The 20,487-nt window shown below is 27.1% G+C and overlaps 1 protein-coding gene and 1 long non-coding RNA gene across 2 annotated transcripts; one reads left to right on the top strand and one right to left on the bottom strand.

Annotated features, from left to right (window-relative positions):
• Positions 1 to 2,790: 2,790 nt before the first annotated feature.
• LOC149060416 (uncharacterized) lies at positions 2,791 to 20,403 on the bottom strand. The gene is made up of 2 exons (XR_016189360.1): positions 19,278 to 20,403; positions 2,791 to 3,053 (listed from the first exon to the last, which is right to left on the bottom strand). It is a non-coding gene; the product is annotated as an uncharacterized LOC149060416 (long non-coding RNA).
• LOC107172418 (uncharacterized) lies at positions 7,329 to 15,118 on the top strand. Its single transcript, XM_089215699.1, has 4 exons — positions 7,329 to 7,695; positions 7,773 to 7,958; positions 11,326 to 13,144; positions 14,860 to 15,118. The coding sequence occupies exons 2-4, from the start codon at positions 7,788 to 7,790 to the stop codon at positions 14,973 to 14,975; spliced, it is 2,106 nt and encodes a 701-aa protein (XP_089071825.1). The 5' UTR covers positions 7,329 to 7,695; positions 7,773 to 7,787; the 3' UTR covers positions 14,976 to 15,118.
• Positions 20,404 to 20,487: the final 84 nt, after the last annotated feature.

The following is a 20,487-nucleotide window of genomic DNA, read 5'->3' as shown; positions in this document are numbered from 1 at the left end:
GAATGATTGATTTAAAAAAGTATATTGTATGTATATTAAATTATGTATGTACCATTTAGAAAAACTACTTTTATTGAGTACTTATAGTTGTTAGTTCTGATGGAAGACTCAAATTTAGATACATTTTGTTCAGCTTTTTTACGTGACTTGTTGAAGCTTTTAAAAATATTTTTTCTTACCTCAACAATTAACTTGTCTAATAAAGAAAATTTAGCTCTAATACCTAGTTTTTCCAATTCTATGAAGTCCATGAGTTCCACTTTTGGAAACATGGAAAATTGTCTGTCTTTGTAAATATAACCGTATATAATTACTAATAAATCGTAAATGAACAAAATATCAAAATATGAAGGTAAAAATGGAACTATTGAGAAATATGTAAAAACGCGTACTTATGGCAAAATATGTAAAATAAAATATAGTTAATTTCATGAAAATTAAAAATGTATCACTTACCCAAAACAGTAAAAATATTTATTTACAATTTTAAATATAAATGATAAATCCAAGCCCTAGTCATAAACTAGTAACATGTGTACCGGGATGTATGGCAACTCTACATTACACTTATGACCCTTTACATCATCACACATAATTTTACATATTTTGTAACACAAGGACATTTGTATTTAAGATAAATGTATCATTTATTTAATCATTTTTATAATATTAGCTAGTAAATAATAAATTTTCTTTAATAATCTATGAATAATACTTTTACTATTTGAATAAAATCTTATAAAGTGTGAAGATAATTTCTAAAATGTATAGTAAGGATTGTTATATAGGTACACTGCCTATCCAAGTTGTAGCAATAAATCTCAATTTTTTCTGCTGATCCAAATGATCCAATATTATTTTATATTTATAGCTTTAAAATTCTTATAATGAATAGGTTGCCGTATAATATTATACTCAAGGCTGGGCAAGTTAACTAATTATTTTAACTCGTTAAGTTAAGTTAATACAGAAAAATGTAAGTTAAGTTTAAAGTTAAAAGTTAGTTTTCTTATTTATTTAACTCGTTAAAAGTTAATTTGAAAAAAAGTAACTTAACTTAGTAAAAAATAAGTTAATTTTCTTTTTTCATGTACAATAAATTATCATACATTTTTATCAAAGCTTAACAAATAACACAATATAATGGAAGTCTAACTATTTTCAATAAACATATGTAATTGTATTAATTACAGTAGGTATTTAGTAAGTACTACTAACATACTTCAATCAATTATAAAATCTAACATTAAATTAGTAAGAGTATATTATCTCTGTATACAAGGAAATTAAATAATATGTTTTTCTTTTCTCAAAATAATGATTACCCCTATTATGGTCCTATAACATTTTTGTTTTATAATAATATATACATATTTTCTGCGAATAAGCAGAATAAAATAAAATATTATTATCTAATACTATTATTATTACTCGTAAATCGTTTCCCAAATTTTATATAGGTAGATAGTTGTACTTATACACGTTATTCTAATATCTATTGAAATTTCAAATATAGAAATAATGCAAAACACTCACATTCATATCGTAAAGTATTTGGTTATTCCCACAATTATTATTTTTATATATATAATATCAATAAGTTATAAAAATCAAAATATAATTTTAAATATATGAAATTTATATTAGGACAAATTAATAAATTAACTCGTTAAGTTAGAAGTTGTTTAAAAAAAAAAGAAACTTGTTAAGTTGGAAGTTACTTTTGAAAATAAAAGTAACTCGTTAAATAACTTAGTTAAAAGTAACTTAACTTTAACTTTTTAACTTAACTTTAACTTTTTAACTCGTTAATGCCCAGCCTTGATTATACTTACCTACTAATTTTAATTTGTTTCATATTAAATTTATTGAGTGACTCCATTTTTATAAAACTTCAAAGAAATACTAGAAAAATATATAAAAATATATAAGGTATTAATAAATTTACAAGAGTCCCTGCAAAATCTAGCCTTCCAAGCTTGCACTGTACATACACATTACACATGGTATAACATTTTACTATTTTATTTTTTAATACTAAAAACAAGAAACTTAAAACCTAATACAATTGTTTTTAAAACATTAAAAAAAGGCAATTTGTAAATTTAGTTTATAAAAAACTGATAAATATAAACATTTTTAATTAACAAGTCCCAATTTAAAAATTCTTATTAAATATTTTTTTAAAGTTTATAGTTTTTGAATTTAAAACATTTTTACAACTAGATCAAGTTATTTGACTTAACAAAAACGAGATTTAAAAAAAAAAAAATACAAATAAACTGCATATCTTAATTAAATGTTTTTACAATTGACATTTTTTAAAAATCAGTTTTACAATTAATTCACTATTTTGAAGTTTTCAAAAAAAGTTTAATCCAGATTTAAGTTTTTTTTTTAATTTTCAGTATCAAAAATAAAATTGAAAAATATAAGGCAATAGTCTGTCAATGATATAACATTAAAAAAATTATTGATTAGAATAATATTTGTTTCATTGTTTAATCTGTTATACCTTTAAAAAAATATGTACTATTATATTCTATATAGGTTCCTAGTCTCTATCTAAGATGTATTAGTAAATTGTTACACTATTCATTATCATTATGGCAACATTATATTCTTGGGATTCCATCCCAAAAATTAACAAACTAAAAACAGCTCAAGATTGATTAAAAAAATCTAGATAATAATACTTATCGATTATTATAAATTATTTAATTTTATAATATATTTTTTTTTTTTTATGATACCAATGTTTTAATGTAATAATTTAAAACAACTTCAAAATTTGCTTTAGAAATTGCATTTATTTCCTTAAAACATATATTTATAAACAATTGTTTTTTCTTAGATACTTATGTAGGTAACAAATGAATAAAATAAATATAATTGTAATTTTATATTTTTATATATTATAAATAATATGATGACAAACATGATTGTCCATAGCTATAATGTGTTGATATTGACAGTGTTGAATAGTTGACAAACCAATTTGCCAATGTGAAACATTCTTATTCTAGTTCTCTCTGAAAGCTCTGATTTGCTGACTATAACAAACAATCAAACGAATAAATATATGAACTTTGTGAATATATTATAGTTAATCATAATTATATTATATATATTTTTTTTTTTACGTTCACCACCCAAGACCTTTTTGAAAATCTTAGGACAAACCCAAACCTAATATTATTTCGATTATGTGTATAGTATATAGTATATAGTATAGTATATATGTATGACATGGGTTTTTTTAAAGAGACCTCATGTCACACATATGTGACACTTGGCGGCGAACGTGTTAAAAAAAATTAATGTTTTTCTAATTTAATAGATTATTATATATTATTTATATGTTTGTTGTAATTGTAAAAACTAATGGTTCTCATCAATAGTTTCTTAAAAAAAAAAAAAAAAATATTATATAATATACATTGAAGCCTATGATACATTACCAGGTACCAAGAACCAAGAGGTAGTAACTAAAAACATCGTTTTGAATTCAATCAAACAATAAATATGCAACAAGCAATAGTTAATTGAAAATATATGCTATACAAATTGTCACAATTATTACATTGATCCTTGCGTTCTTAGACTCGAGTAAGAAATTCACATGTGTGTATAATACAGGGATGATTATACTTATAGATAATACAACAAATGAATGGTTACTGAACGTACAATAATACAATACCATGAACTAATTCATTGAAATTTAAAATGACCTAAATGAATTTGATTGAGTTTAACTGTTTTATGATTGAATGAATGAACTACAAAGTTGAATATCTTAGTTCTTGATACTTATTAAGAAGAATATACCTACTTTGTGGCACTCGACAAGTTTTGTAGCATAATTTAAAATATACATTATCATTGATTAAATTAAACATATATCATGTATTCATGTAGCCTACAGAAAAATAAATTATAAATCCTGAAATAATTACACTGAATTATAATACATTCACATAACTGAATTTTTTTTCAAACTTCCTCTACTCTTATGGCAACCTTAAAATCACTAATAATCGGTTTAAAATTACCTTAAACAAATACAGGTTCTAATGACTTACTTTTTTTCAACACAAAAAAGATGGGGAAACTAACTACGCTTAACTAAGGATGATAATAATGATTAGGTTAAGTGATTAATTATTTATAGTGACAAAAAAAAAAGAAACTGCCCAACTTGATCTTTATGAAGCTGTAGATAGGTACTAGATAGTTTTACTAAATTAAAGACAAGAAAAAACTCATCATTCTTAAAAAATATTATATTTTATATAATATGGAGTTTATTAAACAGTTATACAGTGAAATCTGTATCTAATGGAGTCGTGGGACCAAAATAATTGTCTGTAATAGACAGGTGTCCGTTGTAGACAGGTTTCAATGTTTTAAAAATTACAATTTGTACGTACATTTGTATTATTTTTTATTTTATAATATGTACTAGATATAATCTGTATTAATATGTATTATGACACATGTCACAATTGTCAGATACATTATAAATTTAATTTTAATTATTATTTTTATATTACATGTAATACATACATACACACAATGACACATTATAAATTGTTAAATTGTATTAACCTAAATTGATGTACAAATTTAAACCTTATAAATTAAATAGGTACTTGCAATTAGCGTTATCGTAATCGGCGATAATGTAATTGGTCGTAATCCTAATTGCGTTTATTATAGACGTAGTATGTATGTTTTTTTGTCTGTTATGAAACTGTCGAGTAAAATATTAATGTCCATGTCCGTAATAGAAGGAGTCTGTTATAGACAGGTCAAAATACATTGGAATGTCTATCTTTTTGCTGGGACCTGGTCATTTTGTCTGTTAAAAGAGGTGTCCGTTAAGTCAGGTTTCACTGTATTTAAATATCAATTTACAGTAGGTAAATAGTGTTGATGGAAATAACTTTTATTCAAATAAAATTACATGTTACTAGTAATTCAGTAGATAATTAATAAGAACTCTTTTACACTACCTTCAATATTAATTGATGATTCTAAACGGCGTTCAGCTTTTCCAAGTAGATATTTAATCTTCTAAGTAAAATCAACAAAAAATGAAAGAAAGTGTGTATTTATAAATCCTGCACAATGTACATTTTTTAGAAAATACATAGATAACGAAAGTCTGTAATTAAATTTTTATTTATTGATCCCTTTAAACATATTATAAGTGTAAAATGTAAAAATATGTATAATAAATAATATTAAATATTTATTAAGTTACATATTATATTATAATGATATTCATCGTAATAACTTTCATTTAAATATTTTATTTGCTTAAAAATTAAGGCAAAACTTTCAAAAAAATAAGCTGAAATATAATCTAATTTGTTGATAGATATTTAGAAATCAAAAAAACCTTATGGAATCATTTATAAATATATGATGACTATATTGTGTTATTTGTTAGAGGCCGTATATCCTAAAAATGTACCTAATAGGTACCTTATTTTTTACTTAGCTCGTCGATTTCTACCTTCATACTTCAATAATAAGAATATGGTTTTCGTACTCAAAAAAATTGTTTAAAAATCATAAATTTGTTTTTAATATTAAATACTTTTTGTACATCTATATGATTTATTATTTACGATACTTGAACTAATTGATCAGTTGTGATTATTTTATTGATTTTTTTCATTCTGTAAATAAGTATTTAAAATATTCATAATATGGAAAAGAAAAAAGGTATGTTAATATAATGTATTTATTAATATTATTAATAAGATTTCCTTAAATCAACTAAACTTAACGTACATCTCGCAAACATCACTCCTTTAATTTAATTTTTTTTTTTACAAACAATTAGCATAAATTTACATGACTTTTGTCAAGACTTGCATGACATATATTATGTGTGAGTCTCACCAGCAACATCCAACATAAAAAATAGGTACCTATTAAGAATAAAAAATTTGTAATACCAAATTTTATCAGGTAGGTAATTACAGACTAGAAAATTCTTACATGTCTCTTTAGCGAGTAAACTAGTTCAATTTATGGGCATCACTGTTGTATATCAGTGCATTATATTTAACTATTAAATGAAGTTCATCACCTACTATGACACACAACGCCGCATTATAATGTTAATACGGAGTGCACTACGTTACTGCACAGGTACACGTCGTCCACGCAAACAACGAGTACAATGAGGTGTAAGTATGTCACGAGAGGTGTCTCGTACTCACGTTTGAGCCCAATGGGAAATTAGTGAATCGATTACAGACGATTGACGATAGAAACTTATGAATTAGCTACACGCGCATTTTTTGTTTCCGTTTGTATAAACACGACAGATGTATGCTCAGCAGTTCACACTTCACGTTTAGACATGCAGATTTGTTAGTTAAAAAAATCATAGTGAATCGACCAATATTACGAAACTCAATATGGTGAGAACATTATCCGTGTTTGTAGGTGGGCTTTTTCGGTAGTTCAGTTTTTTAGTGAGCTAGGTATCAGAAATGGGTCAGTCTAATTTACTGAACTGCTGATATATTGTACAGTGTACACACTAAACTTTCCAAAAAATTAGGTATCGTAAAATATCTACATGACCACATATAAACATCAATGTTCTTAAATTTAAGTAATTTTCTAAGTTTCATAATAGGTTGACTCGGTCTAATTTTTAAACCATCGAAGCTAAATGTGAATTGCTAATCGTAAATTTTCTGTTATGCACTTGTAAGACGGAGACATCTAATGAGTGTATACATGTGTGTGTAGCATCCTTTTAAACGTCGTAAACGGATGTGAGTTTTGTTAATATAATTATTTTGCGGCATATTATTTGCATATTTTTTCATAGCGTATTGTTGTGCTTCTTCACTGAGCACATCTGAAATAAATACTAATAAATATTTGGAACAACAGCATCACTAGCTGCCAGCTAGAACCTTATATTAAGTGATAATTATTGTTATTTTTTCCTTCGAAATTCTACATTAAAAAATTGATCTATAATATTTTCCTCGAGGGATTATATTAGGTATATTTTTAATATTTTAATATTCTATTATCGTCATCGTGTGTCCTGTGCGATACTGCGATGACTTTGAACTTTGAAGACCATTGTCCATTAGTATATTATATTATGTTATCTATGGAGGTAAATAATCAAATGTCGTTCAGCGTTTGATATTTTGTTTTCAAAATCAAAATTCCAGTGGATACCAACACATAAGTGAGTACTGCCATACAGTGCGTACCAACTACCAACTCTCCCAAAATATTATTATTTATTACGTCGTTCCCGCTTATCGTTGACTTTGTTTTGTTTCGTGAGACGTGTAACGTGTTGAGCGGTTCATCGGTGGCCGGTGCATCAGCTCTCTCTAGCCTCTAACCTCTACTCCTCTCTTCGTCTATTGCTCACTGGGCATCTGGCCTTAAAACACGTTTTTACGAGTTTAGGTTTACGACCGACGTTCGCAGTTCGCTGCCTTCTCTTGCACATAGAAAATGGATTAACTCTCTAGCAAGTTCTTACTGACGACGGCTATAGCGGCGTGTCGTTTTATTAAAAGAATTAAGAGATTAACACATTTATTCTTCCTATGTTACGTTTGTTGTTTTGCGCGTTCCTCACTGTAAACATCCGAGTGTTTTGAAGTTTTGAGCGCCATTTTTGTCCATTGTTTGGTAAACATATTATTTATTATATTTCAATTTTTTTGTAACAATAATTTAAGATAACATTTCATCGTCTGTTGCAACAGCGGTACTAAGATAAAATGCCAAACAACAACTTAAATCATAACGTTCCTGGATACAGCGGTAATTGTGACCCAGGTCCCAGCAGTCGTTACTTACCCATAACCAGTGACAATGAAAATCCAGAGCTCACTACTTCTAGTCCTGAAGTTCCCTTTGTCTATAGATATGGCATGGTAAATGCTAGGAATGTGAGTATTACAATTACAATTTATTGTTAAGCAGTAGATAACATTTACAGACTAATCTGTCTTACACTTAATCAACGTCGTTTTGTTGTTATTTATATTGCTTACCTAGAAGAGTGATCGGAAACTGGTAACTGGGAATCGACTTGATGTTTGGTGATAAATAAATATACAAAATAATATAAAAAACATCAAAACTATGTTGGAAATGAGTAAACATATTTTGTATACTTCCTACATTTTAAGAAAATGACTAATTTGCCATCCAAAATCCCTTTTTCCATATTAACTTATGCCTAGTATATATAAGTACATGAAAGACGACAACAAAGGAGTATGTTAAATAATTGTGTACACTAGAAAATGGATTTATATACATTTGTTTTTGAAATTAATACTTAAGGCACATTCTAACAGAAAACCGACTGCCCGAACAATATCTGTAAAATAACCATGGGTCTGTGTATCCATCTGATATTGCAGCTTGCTCTTTTTTGATGTGTTCCGTTTTATTATTTTAAAAGCATCTTAATGGCTATTCAATTAAAAATCGTTGTTTTGTCAAAATTTCTAATTTTAACTTAAGAATCCATTTCAAACTAAATTATTTTTTAGTTTCTACTTTGGTAGTTGTGTCTTATTTGTATTCACTTAAAATTTTTAAAACTATTTTAATTGTCTTAAATAGATAACAATGATTTTAAAATATCTAGAATCTATGGATGAATAGATGTGTAATACCAAAATAATTATACAATTATTGTTGATTAATTAATTTATTGTGTATATTAATTGTGTACACAATATAGGTTGTACTCATATTAGATACCTAACCAGGCCCACACTAGCAACTTTTTATGGATAGATTACAAAAACATTAAAGGGCTCCTTAATTTTTGTTATTTAATCCTATTGGCTGTAAATAAGGTATATTAGATTACAGGTTAGAAAAGGGCTAGTGGGTATCGTTCAATCAAAAATCCCTGATTTCTTTAATTGATTTTTGGTTTTTTATCCATGCATACATTGCCGATTATGTTTACATATTTATTAAGATTGACTCTTTATCCTTCACTAAAGAAATTAATATTTTTAACTAAACAGTATAGGATAACATCAGGTTTTTATTGAATGTAGTCAACAAAGATGTTGAGGGGCTAGTTGCATATTCTAGAAAAGCTTGTTTTGAGATAAATAAAGTTAAAGTTTAAAGTCTGTGTCACTCATTTAGTGTTGCTCAGTTGGTTATAAAAATTGTATTAGATGAAAAATCGAATTTTCAAGAAATAATTTATCCTCGTTTTGTTTTTCTTTGCATCCACAAAACTAAATAAATTAAGTTTTTCATGACTTTTCAGTTATCAATTATTATACTATTTTCATTGATATATGCCTAGAACAATTTATTAATAAATTAACCAGATATATATAGTTCTATTCAAGAAAAGAATTTATAAACAATTATGTTAATGCTATTGTTGTGCTATATTCGTAAGGTATCAAACAAACATTTTTATCACATATAATATAAAGATTAGATACTGAATCAAAAAAAAAAAAAAAAACGTTCTACGCAAATCAGTATTTCCACAAAAAAAGGCCATGTTAATTTTATTAAATAATACATTTTTAAACATTTATAAAATCATTTATAATCAATTCTTATTGGTTACTTTTTGAATATTTGTACAAATTTTTTTTAAATGTTATAAATAAGGCTAACATCATGTGGATACAAAATTATTTTTTTTTAATTTATCTTTTAAAACGCATTAACAATCTATACAATTTGAAATATTCATTATCTAATATCGTTTTAATTGAAGATGCATCTTCAATTGTCTCATATTAGTCATATTTGTAAAATATAAGAATAATATAACAGTGCATCGATACCGCTGGATTTGATGTAAAAATAATGCATGGAACTATGGAAGCATACCACCGCATTTGTGTGTGTCGATAAAATAAAATATATAGATGGTCATAATAATTATTTTCATATTATAATATTTACCCATTTATAAATAAAATCATATTACCAGATGATTAAGGCTAGATTCGTTAGAAAAACCGTGGCGGTAAAACTCATTCGGACCTTACGGCGAAAATATCGCAGAATAGCGTAAATCAAAAAGACACAATTGTCTGACACACACATTTATTGTTTTCGACGAGCTCTCGCTCCGTACGGTCTACTGTGTAATGTCAAATACTCAAATACATAAACTATAAACTAACAAGTAACTGCCAACAGGTAATCAATATTCATATAATCATATATTTTGTTTAGTAAATTTATACATAGTATTTTGGTTTCTTTTTTACAATAAATTCCGTTTCAATAAATAAGTAGTTAGTGAAACTAGAAACACAATATTCCTATATTATAGGCAGTGGTGTGGGCTGGTGGCGTGAAATAATATAATATTTGATTTGATATTCTATGTTAATGAATATACTTTGAATTTTGATAATTGATATGAATATATGATGATAATATTTAATAATTAATATATGGCAAAACGGTCGATATAACGCGGTGAATCGTACATTCGCATATTTATTATTATGAAAATTAGTAGGTATTATTCTTAACACGTTTTTCGCAGTATCTATAAATATAATAATATAATTAATATAATATTATTTTTGTCATACAATTTTATAAGTTAATAAAATAATGTCTAACATATTACAATATTGTTATGATACAAAATAAATGCTAATTTTATTTAACTTCCTAAAAAACTTAATTTTACTACTACTCAAATTAGTCGTGGGGGGGGGGGGTGTTAAGGGCGCCAATACTTCTTGCGCCGGCCTTGTGTACCAGTTGTACCTAGTTGATTTTTAATAAATAATGTTGTATCCATATTATATGTTAGTCTTGTTTATAACATTTCTAAAAAAAAAATATGTACAAATATTCAAAAAGTAACCAATAAGAATTAATTATAAATGATTTTATAAATGTTTAAAAATGTATTATTTAATAAAATTGACATGTCTCTTATTTAGTCAATATTGAACTTAGAGCCATTGTTGATACATGAAAATTACTTTAAAAAAATAGACCTATCCGAATATGGTGTTCAAAATAGGTATTGCTATTAAAAAAAAAAGTTTTTACTGTGCACGCGCAGACTAAATTCTCGAAAAATTTTGAAATGTATCAAAAAATGTGTATTCATATACCACCTGTTTGTAAAAAAAAATCGATTCATTTCAAAAAAATCCGGCCGAGAAATTCAGTGTTCCCTAAATTGGTGAACACTGTATATATATATAATATTAATATTTTTACTATGTATATATAGTTTTATGTTATTTTATAATATAGTATTTTGTCTTTTGTTTGATAAAATAGGGTCTTGAGGAAGTGCAAATGTATCGTGCGACATTGTTTAACTTGAATTCTGAACCAGAAGAAGATGGAGAAAATCAAAAAAAAGAGGGCGATTGTGTGTTCTTACAACAGTGTACAAATGATGTAATGAATACATCAGAAGAAACTATTACTAAAATAAAAGCTGAGCCAATTTATGAAGCTGAAGAAAACCCATGGTCGGAAATAAAAACAGAACCATCTGAGAGATACTCAGATTCGATGGAAATCTCTACTAACATCAATTTAACTAATCTTGAAGAAAATGATTCGGAAAATAGAAGAATGGTTCTACAAGAGAATGCAGAAGGAGTTGATGTGGCGTATGATAGGAATGCACCCAGACCTTTATATTTAAAACTAAAAAGAAAGTACACTAGAGCCTATGGATCTGAGGCTGGACTGAATTTAATAATCTTTGAACGGTGTGATAAACCAGAAGAAATGTATGGGATACCAGATACAGAACTACCACCTAATGTAGGTGTTGTCGAAATATCACTTGATCCATTCGTAGATGATATTGAAGAATCTATAGTTTTGGGAATGGAACACTCCTCTTACATCAACAGACTCATACATTTTGTAAGATTAGAACCAGAAGAAACTCCCTCTTCAATTGATAGATTAACTGTCCCGATAGATAATAATTATGAGGGCCTTCAAAGTTTAAATGAAGGAGTTATAGATTTAATAAACGAAGATGATAATGAACTGCATTTATTAGACGAATTAGAACCAGAAGAAACTCGCTCTTCAATTGATACATTAACTGTCCCGATAGATAATAATTATGAGGGCCTTCAAAGTTTAAATGAAGGAGTTATAGATTTAATAAACGAAGATGATAATGAACTGCATTTATTAGACGAATTAGAACCAGAAGAAACTCGCTCTTCAATTGATACATTAACTGTCCCGATAGATAATAATTATGAGGGCCTTCAAAGTTTAAATGAAGGAGTTATAGATTTAATAAACGAAGATGATAATGAACTGCATTTATTAGACGAATTAGAACCAGAAGAAACTCGCTCTTCAATTGATACATTAACTGTCCCGATAGATAATAATTATGAGGGCCTTCAAAGTTTAAATGAAGGAGTTATAGATTTAATAAACGAAGATGATAATGAACTGCATTTATTAGACGAATTAGAGCCAGAAGAAACCCCCTCTCCAATCGATACAATGACTAACCCGACAGACAATAGTCGTGACGGCCTTCAATGGTTAAATGAAGGAGTTATAGATTTAATAAACGAAGATGATAATGAACTGCATTTATTAGACGAATTAGAACCAGAAGAAACTCCCTCTTCAATTGATACATTAACTGTCCCGATAGATAATAATTATGAGGGCCTTCAAAGTTTAAATGAAGGAGTTATAGATTTAACAAACGAAGATGATAATGAACTGCATTTATTAGACGAATTAGAGCCAGAAGAAACCCCCTCTCCAATCAATACAATGACTAACCCGACAGACAATAGTCGTGACGGCCTTCAATGGTTAAATGAAGGACCAATAGCATTATTAAACGGATATAATGAAGAAATGTATTCATCAGACGAATCAGAACCAGAAGAAACCCACTCTCCAATTCATACAACAACTACCCCGACAGACAATAGTCGTGACGGCCTTCAATGGTTAAATGAAAAACCAATAGCATTATTAAACGGATATAATGAAGAAATGTATTCATCAGACGAATCAGAACCAGAAGAAACCCACTCTCTAATTCATACAATGACTAACCCTAGAGCTAGTTACATGGATAATGGAAACACCAATAGTGAGTTTCAATATTATTTCTTTAAAATAAATTTTTATGACAATGACAATTATTAGTATTAGATTGAAAAGCATTATATAGTTTTATTATTATTTTATTTCATATTTCAATTGTATATTGTAGCGTCTCAGCATACAGAAGAGTGATCCTTGTAATAAGATGGAAGGGAAGTGGCAAAATTAATTAACAAACTGTTTAAATGATTAAGTATTTGGTTTTTATTGAATTAAAACTGAGTAGAACACTATTTAATTTATTATGGATACTAGAAATAGTCCAACCGTCAGAGTACATTGGTGCTTAAAAAGTATCCTATTACTTGAATATTTTCTAAGTCCCAAATTTATTCGATTAAAATAATATTTCAATTTCAAAAAGGCGATTGGCGTGAAGGTACTAGCTCTAACAGTTCACGTCTGAACTTATTTTATTCAGGTCTCTCTTAAGCCTGACTGTCTTCTAAATTACTGGTATCGTGAAATGTGTATGTGCCGATTTCCAGGTATACTAATGTTTCACATCCATGCGGTTGCTTTGTGGCTATATCCAGTTATTCATGAATCATGATACACTATCTGATTACTAGCATAATATTATTACACATATTATGTATATGTATGTCAACTGTCATTTAAATAATGCCATACTATATCCAATCTAATATTTTAGGTTATCTTATATTTCTTTGGTATTTTATCTATGATTCACTCAGGCCAGTCTAATCCAAGGCTGGTTGGCTGATGTAATTGTATAATCTGGTGTGAAACATATACATATATATATGTACATACTTTTTTTTTTTTGTGAGCAAAAACAAAATTTATGTGAATAATACCCTATAGTAACCTTAATGGGTTGAAAAACAAAGCTACAAACTTTACCTCAGTCTCAGGGAATCTATTGATACAACTGTTATAACTGTTAAAAATATTTGAGTCTAGGAGAAAATAAGAATTCATTTTTAAATTTCGGATATAGATTTTGAAATATAAAAATTGAATTTTGTACAAATCACAGTAAAAATCTGCTGGGTCACAGTGTAAAGTAGGTATTCATTAAAATATTAAATCGTTTATAATTTTTAGGCAAAATTTTTCTTTACAATGCCCAAGACCATTTATTTAGGGCTCCTTAAAAGATTTTATTTAATCAATCAAAGTTCACGTTTAGAGTTAAATGAACATATGCAAACAATTAAGTTTGACAGCTTAATATTATTGTAATTTACTGTTCAAAAATAGTTAATAATAATAGTTTTTAATTTTAGATTCTAAGGGGAGGATGTGTTTCTTTTGTATGTATACCTGAAAAGTAGTTGAAATAATACTTTGATTATCAAATTTGAGGGCGATAAAAAATTTGATTTAGTAAGATGGAAGTACATTTGAAAATTCAAAATAGAAAATTCCAAGAAATCATATGAAATGAGTATCTGGTAGCATAGAGAACAATGCAAAGAACGTTGAAATCTTTGCCTTACTTATGAGGAATCACCTTGAATTATGTTTTCAGGTCTTCGCTTTTAAAATTTAAAACTAAATATACTGTTAATAAGAAAATAATCTATGAACTTGATTTTGACTTATTTAATAGAATTAAGTGTACCTACCAATTTTTTTTTAAAAACCAATAATGTTATACCTTCATAAATCAAAAAAAGTTATTTTTAAATAAAAAATGAATGATTAAATTATTTATTTTAATTTCTGTTTTAGGAATAGAAAACCTGGCAGTTATTGCAAACAACATACGAAAGAAAAGAGAAGTTGTTTCTAAGGCATCCAGCGTTTCTAGAAGCATAAAGAAACCTAGACTGATGTATGATGTTTAATCATGAATGCTCTAATTTTCTCAATTTAAATATTTTATTTATAGAAGTTCACTATTAAGTATTACTGTGATATTTAATTAGTTGACTTTCATTAAAAAAATATGTTTTATTGTTTTAATATATAATTATTTTATTCCATTTAATTTTTATAACTTTGTCTAAAAGTTAAAAATAAGACATTGTACATAAAACAGCCTTCAAAGATTTAATTTTCGTGGTCATAATCTACCTCCTATAAATTATTCTAAAAACTATTACGATAAACAAGGTTATTACATATGTATATATATATATATATATATATGTATATATTTTTTTTTATTAATTTATATTATATTTATAACCACATAAAGAACAAGGCTTCAAAAATCAATCAATAAATATAATTTCTTTGTTTTTTTATACATTTATATTGTAAATAATATTTTTTTAAATAAATGTATTTTTTGCTCAATAAGATTATTTTCTTGCTTGGGTTTTTTAAAGTCCACCGAATGAACAAGTACTTTTAATTTATTTCCGCAAGTTACCAGTTTTATACTTCATAGTTTTTTCTAATAGTACCATGAAGATCTGAGTTTTATTATAATAGTAAATTATTACATTTTTCAGGCAACCCAGCTTTAGTATAGTTAGATAAAATACCAAAAGTTGTGGCCGTTGTGGTCCCCAAAACAGCGATTAAAAAATTACAAAAATACATATGCACGATTTTTTTTTATTAGCATTTGAAGTTCAAATTTTGACTAAATACATAAAAATTACGGCAATGTTCAAATTATTTTAGATCGAAATTCATAAAAGTTTTTCTTTTTAATTCTAAGATTTGAGAATTTAATACAAGGCTCATAATATATTTTTACAATAGCAGTTGAAAAATAAAAGAAATATATAGCCACATTTTTATTTTACATGCATTCAAAGTTTAATTTTGACAACATACGTGAAAATCACGAAAATTCGTAAATTATTTTATCATATAAATTCATAAAAAATTTTCCTTTTATACCTAAGATTTGAAAATTTAATACAAGGCTCCTAAAATATTTTTACAATAGCAGTTAAAAAATAAAAGAAATGTATAGTCATATTTTTTTTTTTTACAAGCATTTAAATTTTAATTTTGACAACATACGTAAAAATCACGAAAATTCGCAAATTATTATAAGCTAAAAATTCATAAAAAAATTTCTTTTTCAATCTAAGATTAGAAAATTTAATACAAGATTCCTCACAAATTTGTCAATCTCTATAACAAAAAAAATGTCAACCGGAAAATCAAATTAAATTTTTATTAGCATTTGAATTTCAAATATTGACAGAAATTCGTCAAAACCATGAATATTTGCAAATTATTTTGTAGTTCAAAATTCATAATATTGTTTGTATTTATATCTAAGGTTATAAAATTTAACAACAAGTTTTCCATAAGTTTGCTTCAAATAGCTATAGAGAAAATTTGAAGCGTCATTATAGGAAAAATGTTTTGAGCGTTTGAGTTTTAAATTTTTTTGAAATCGCGTAATGATAACGATTTATCCTCAAACCAGGTATTCGTGTATCTATGATAATATAAGGTATTATGAATTATGATAACTACATGATAACTACACTAATTGATTAACCATGCCTTATACAAAATGCGACTTAATTGAAAAATAAAATATTTGTTTCAAAATAGAATATATGACAATATTTATACATAATATATCCTAGACTGACAAATCATCTCCGTTCAGAATCGTTTTTCGTATACAATGATACCTATCATTGCATTCAAATTGAATCTCATCCATTACAGTAACCTACTGTACAGCAGAGCGACATCCTCGACTTGCCCGCTTTTTTGTTTAAACGAAACATATTTTAAGCTCACTCAGCAATAAATATAAGCATTTAAAAAAAACATGCAAATGCAACAACTGATCCACTGCCCTAGTCATAACTAAGAAAACGAAATTTTCACACTGTAAAAGGAGAACATTATTTTATTGAGCAATATCGTTTTTATTCTTTTGATATTACAAATACAAAAAAAAAATTTAATGTTTAAAAAATCATTATTTCAAAATTGAATAATTTTTTTTTGTATTTATGATATCAAAATAATAAAAACGATGTTGCATAGTAAATGTTATCCTTTTTTAGTTATGACTACAGCCTGAGTGGTTCTATCACGAGTAAAATAGTTTTTGTACGTTTGTAAGACAGAGCAACACATGCAGGTATAGCGTCCTCAAAAGTTAATATTTGTCGTCTATCTAATTATTCTAACTTAAGCATTTGGAATTTAGTAATTAAATATATTATTTGCCAACTTCTGTATTGTTTTTAACTTAATAAATCAATATTCTTAATATGGTCTCAACTAATTTAAGCCCGTTTTTTCATTAACTTGCCTACTTTTGAATTATAAATCTATACTCTATTCGTTTAAGTTGACCCACTCTCGCGCACGCATACTAAGCCGCCGAAACAGTTAGACCCCTCTGGTCGGTGAATGGTGATCCGTGATTGGTCGCCGATCGTCGTTAACTATCGGAGACCGGAGTCGACCAGTGTCATAGTCACCACATTAGGTGGTAAGGCGACATCGGACACTAGCGCTGCGAATGAGTGCGAGAATCATGACCGGTTTTCGTCTGACGAGTGGGTCAACTTAAACTGAATAGAGTATACATATCACACTGATTATGTTAGTACACGTAAGTATACACCAATACACCTATCAATATCTGATATACCTAATGGAATTTGACCATGGCCACCAAGTCTATTTTAAGCATAATTTCCCAACCTAAATAAAATAAAAACTATAATAATAGTTTAAGAAAATGTGAATAAATGTGAAGTCAGAATAAGAAAAAACCTGTTTCCAACAACATAATCTTGATCATTTATATAATAATAATAAATAAATCATTTATTAACAAATAGATCACTAAAAAAATTTGAATTTTGAAAATTCGACAACTTCGTCGCGTTCGACACAAATACAATATTATACGCAACTCGTTATTGTATGATTTATGGAGTAAATGGGAAAGAACTGGGTGAAGTCTGAAGTATACCTGTATTTAATTTTATCATTAATAGTTGGATTTAATAAAATGTATTAGCTTTAACTTGGCTTTCCCTGTTATTTTCATAAACAATCTGTTTAGTTATAACTTAAAATGAATTTTTTACTATTTTATTTTTTAATTACGTTTTTTTACGATACAATAATAGTAACTTATAAATACAAAATTAAGATTTTCATAATAATAAATTATAAATTATACATGGATAAATTGATAAATATTATAGAATCTAAAGTTTAAATCATATAATTTGATATAAAACTAAGGTTTATAGCCCTGTTTATAGTTACTAATGTAGATAATTAGATAAAGATGCTATTACTTACAATAATTAAACTATTATCAAAGCCCGCAAATAGGGAAAACATTTTTAAAATAACTAGCTTATCGAATTCCGAAGTACTAACAACAAATAACGAGGAATTAAATTATTTATTGATATTTATTTATTCTGGAATGTTTAAAAATAGTTTTTTTCTATATCAACTAGAGATGTTACGAACTGTTCGATTTTCGCAAACCGAACTGAAAATTCCAAATTATCGAACCGAATCAAATATCGATAATCGAACCAGAGAAATAAAAATAAAAGTCGATGGAGTAACGGCTAAAATTATAAATTATTATTAAATATTTAAATAATTAATATTTAATAGATTAATATTAGTTGTTTAATGTTTGCTTGTTTTAAATATTGATGTTTTTCGATTTTTCTTATCAGTTATCATCATATTAATAATTAAAAATTAAAAATCTCATGCATAATAATTATTAACTAATATTAAAGTAGGTATTTAAATACTTAATAATAAAAATCTTTATTCAATAATTCTGAGGTATGGTGGCTAAATGATAAATAAATATTAAATAAAATAATATCCAATTTAACTTTTATGTTCGGTTCGAGTTCGATAAAATATTTGATGAGTTCGGTTCGGTTCTGGTTTGATTAAAAGTGTGTAGGTTCGGATCTGTTCGAGTTCGTTAATTTAAAGAAAAGTTCGGTCCGACCTTTAATATTATGGTTCGTAACATCTCTAATATCAACCAATGTCTTAAATTAATTAGGTATCAATTGAAAAATGTGAATAAATAGTAAACACTGCGCATAAATATAATAGTAAATACCACTAATACTAGTGTTTATAATCAATGATAATATTGTATGACACAAACAGAAACTAACTAAAAATTATATTAAGATAATTAATGTACTTACGGTTATGAGCAGAGATTAATTAAAGATCCTCGGGCCATCGCCGTGAATTGCCGGCACTTGCGAATCAAACTAAAGGTGAATATTGGAGAAGTTACAAAAATACGCTATAAAGGTTAGTAAATGCTCGCACGACTGCCGTTTGGCTGCAGAATTGTGACTAAAATAATAATATAATGTATTCGAAGAATTTAGTCGGTAACGGCACAGTTTTTATTCGACAGTCCAAAATTTTTAATATTTTTATTGTGCGGCACGACGGAAGTAAGAAACTAAGAAATTTCCATCGCATCAACTATCGAGCATTGGAGCACACCGAGAACAATGAACTGTGAACAGTGTGAACAGTTGTTGAACAATACGGGAGTACCTCTCTAATAGTCTAATGTATGAACGACCTCTCATCCCCTCCAATCAGCATAACGGAAAGGATGGATAAGCATCGTGGGGTTGATTGCATCAGTTGTTCTCACAAAGGATTGCGGGCTACCCATCAAGGCATCAACGAACACTAAACTACCTAACCTATATAGTAAAATGCCCAGTTATGTATGCCGTTTGGTTTGACGGCCTGTTGCCACATGTACAATTAAAGTAATCAAGACTTGAGTGGGGGAAAGAAAAAATATAACAATAATTATTAATTATTTTATATTGTAAAACATTTCAAAAACACACACACACATGACACATTCGACACGTCACCGGTACCCTACCTAGAAACGATTGCAGTAAATATTCTCACTGTCACTTGGTACCAACATTTAAAAATGATATCCTATAATAAAGTAAAATGTATTAAGAATAGGTGAAAAATTAATATTGGAAAATTCTCGAAATTCACTTAAAAATTTAAAAATCGTAAAAAACAACGCAGATAAAAACGCATTTACTTAAAAACTTGATAATAGGTCAATTGACTCTAATATCATAACTAGTGATGGGCATAATCGAATGATTTTAATAATCGAATGATTAGTAATCGAGACATTTTCATAATCGAGATATCACTCGAAATATCCAAATGAAATATTAATAATCGAGATATCACTCGTTCAAAATAATCGAATTGTTTTGAATGAAATATCGAATAATATTTAGTAATGAGAATTATCATTAGTTATCAAGACAATTGTTAGAAACTAAATTTTTAAATAAATCTTATTCAATTGGTAAGAAACTAAGAAATATACAGATTTTTAATTTTTACTAC

This window comes from Diuraphis noxia, unplaced genomic scaffold (assembly GCF_037042655.1).
Source record: "Diuraphis noxia isolate RWA-SAM2 unplaced genomic scaffold, SU_Dnox_SAM2 contig0001, whole genome shotgun sequence".
Taxonomy (NCBI): Eukaryota; Metazoa; Arthropoda; class Insecta; order Hemiptera; family Aphididae; genus Diuraphis; species Diuraphis noxia.
The sequence above is the reverse complement of the archived record's forward strand: the minus strand, read 5'-3'. Positions and strand labels throughout refer to the sequence as shown.

Bases quoted from the DNA above. Each gene is read 5' to 3' on its own strand.
- LOC107172418 (XM_089215699.1), top strand. From the start codon at position 7,788: ATGCCAAACAACAACTTAAATCATAACGTTCCTGGATACAGCGGTAAT. The intron at 7,959-11,325 runs GTGAGTATTACA...TTGATAAAATAG, and splicing joins GCATGGTAAATGCTAGGAAT to GGTCTTGAGGAAGTGCAAAT. The intron at 13,145-14,859 runs GTGAGTTTCAAT...TTTCTGTTTTAG, and splicing joins GGATAATGGAAACACCAATA to GAATAGAAAACCTGGCAGTT.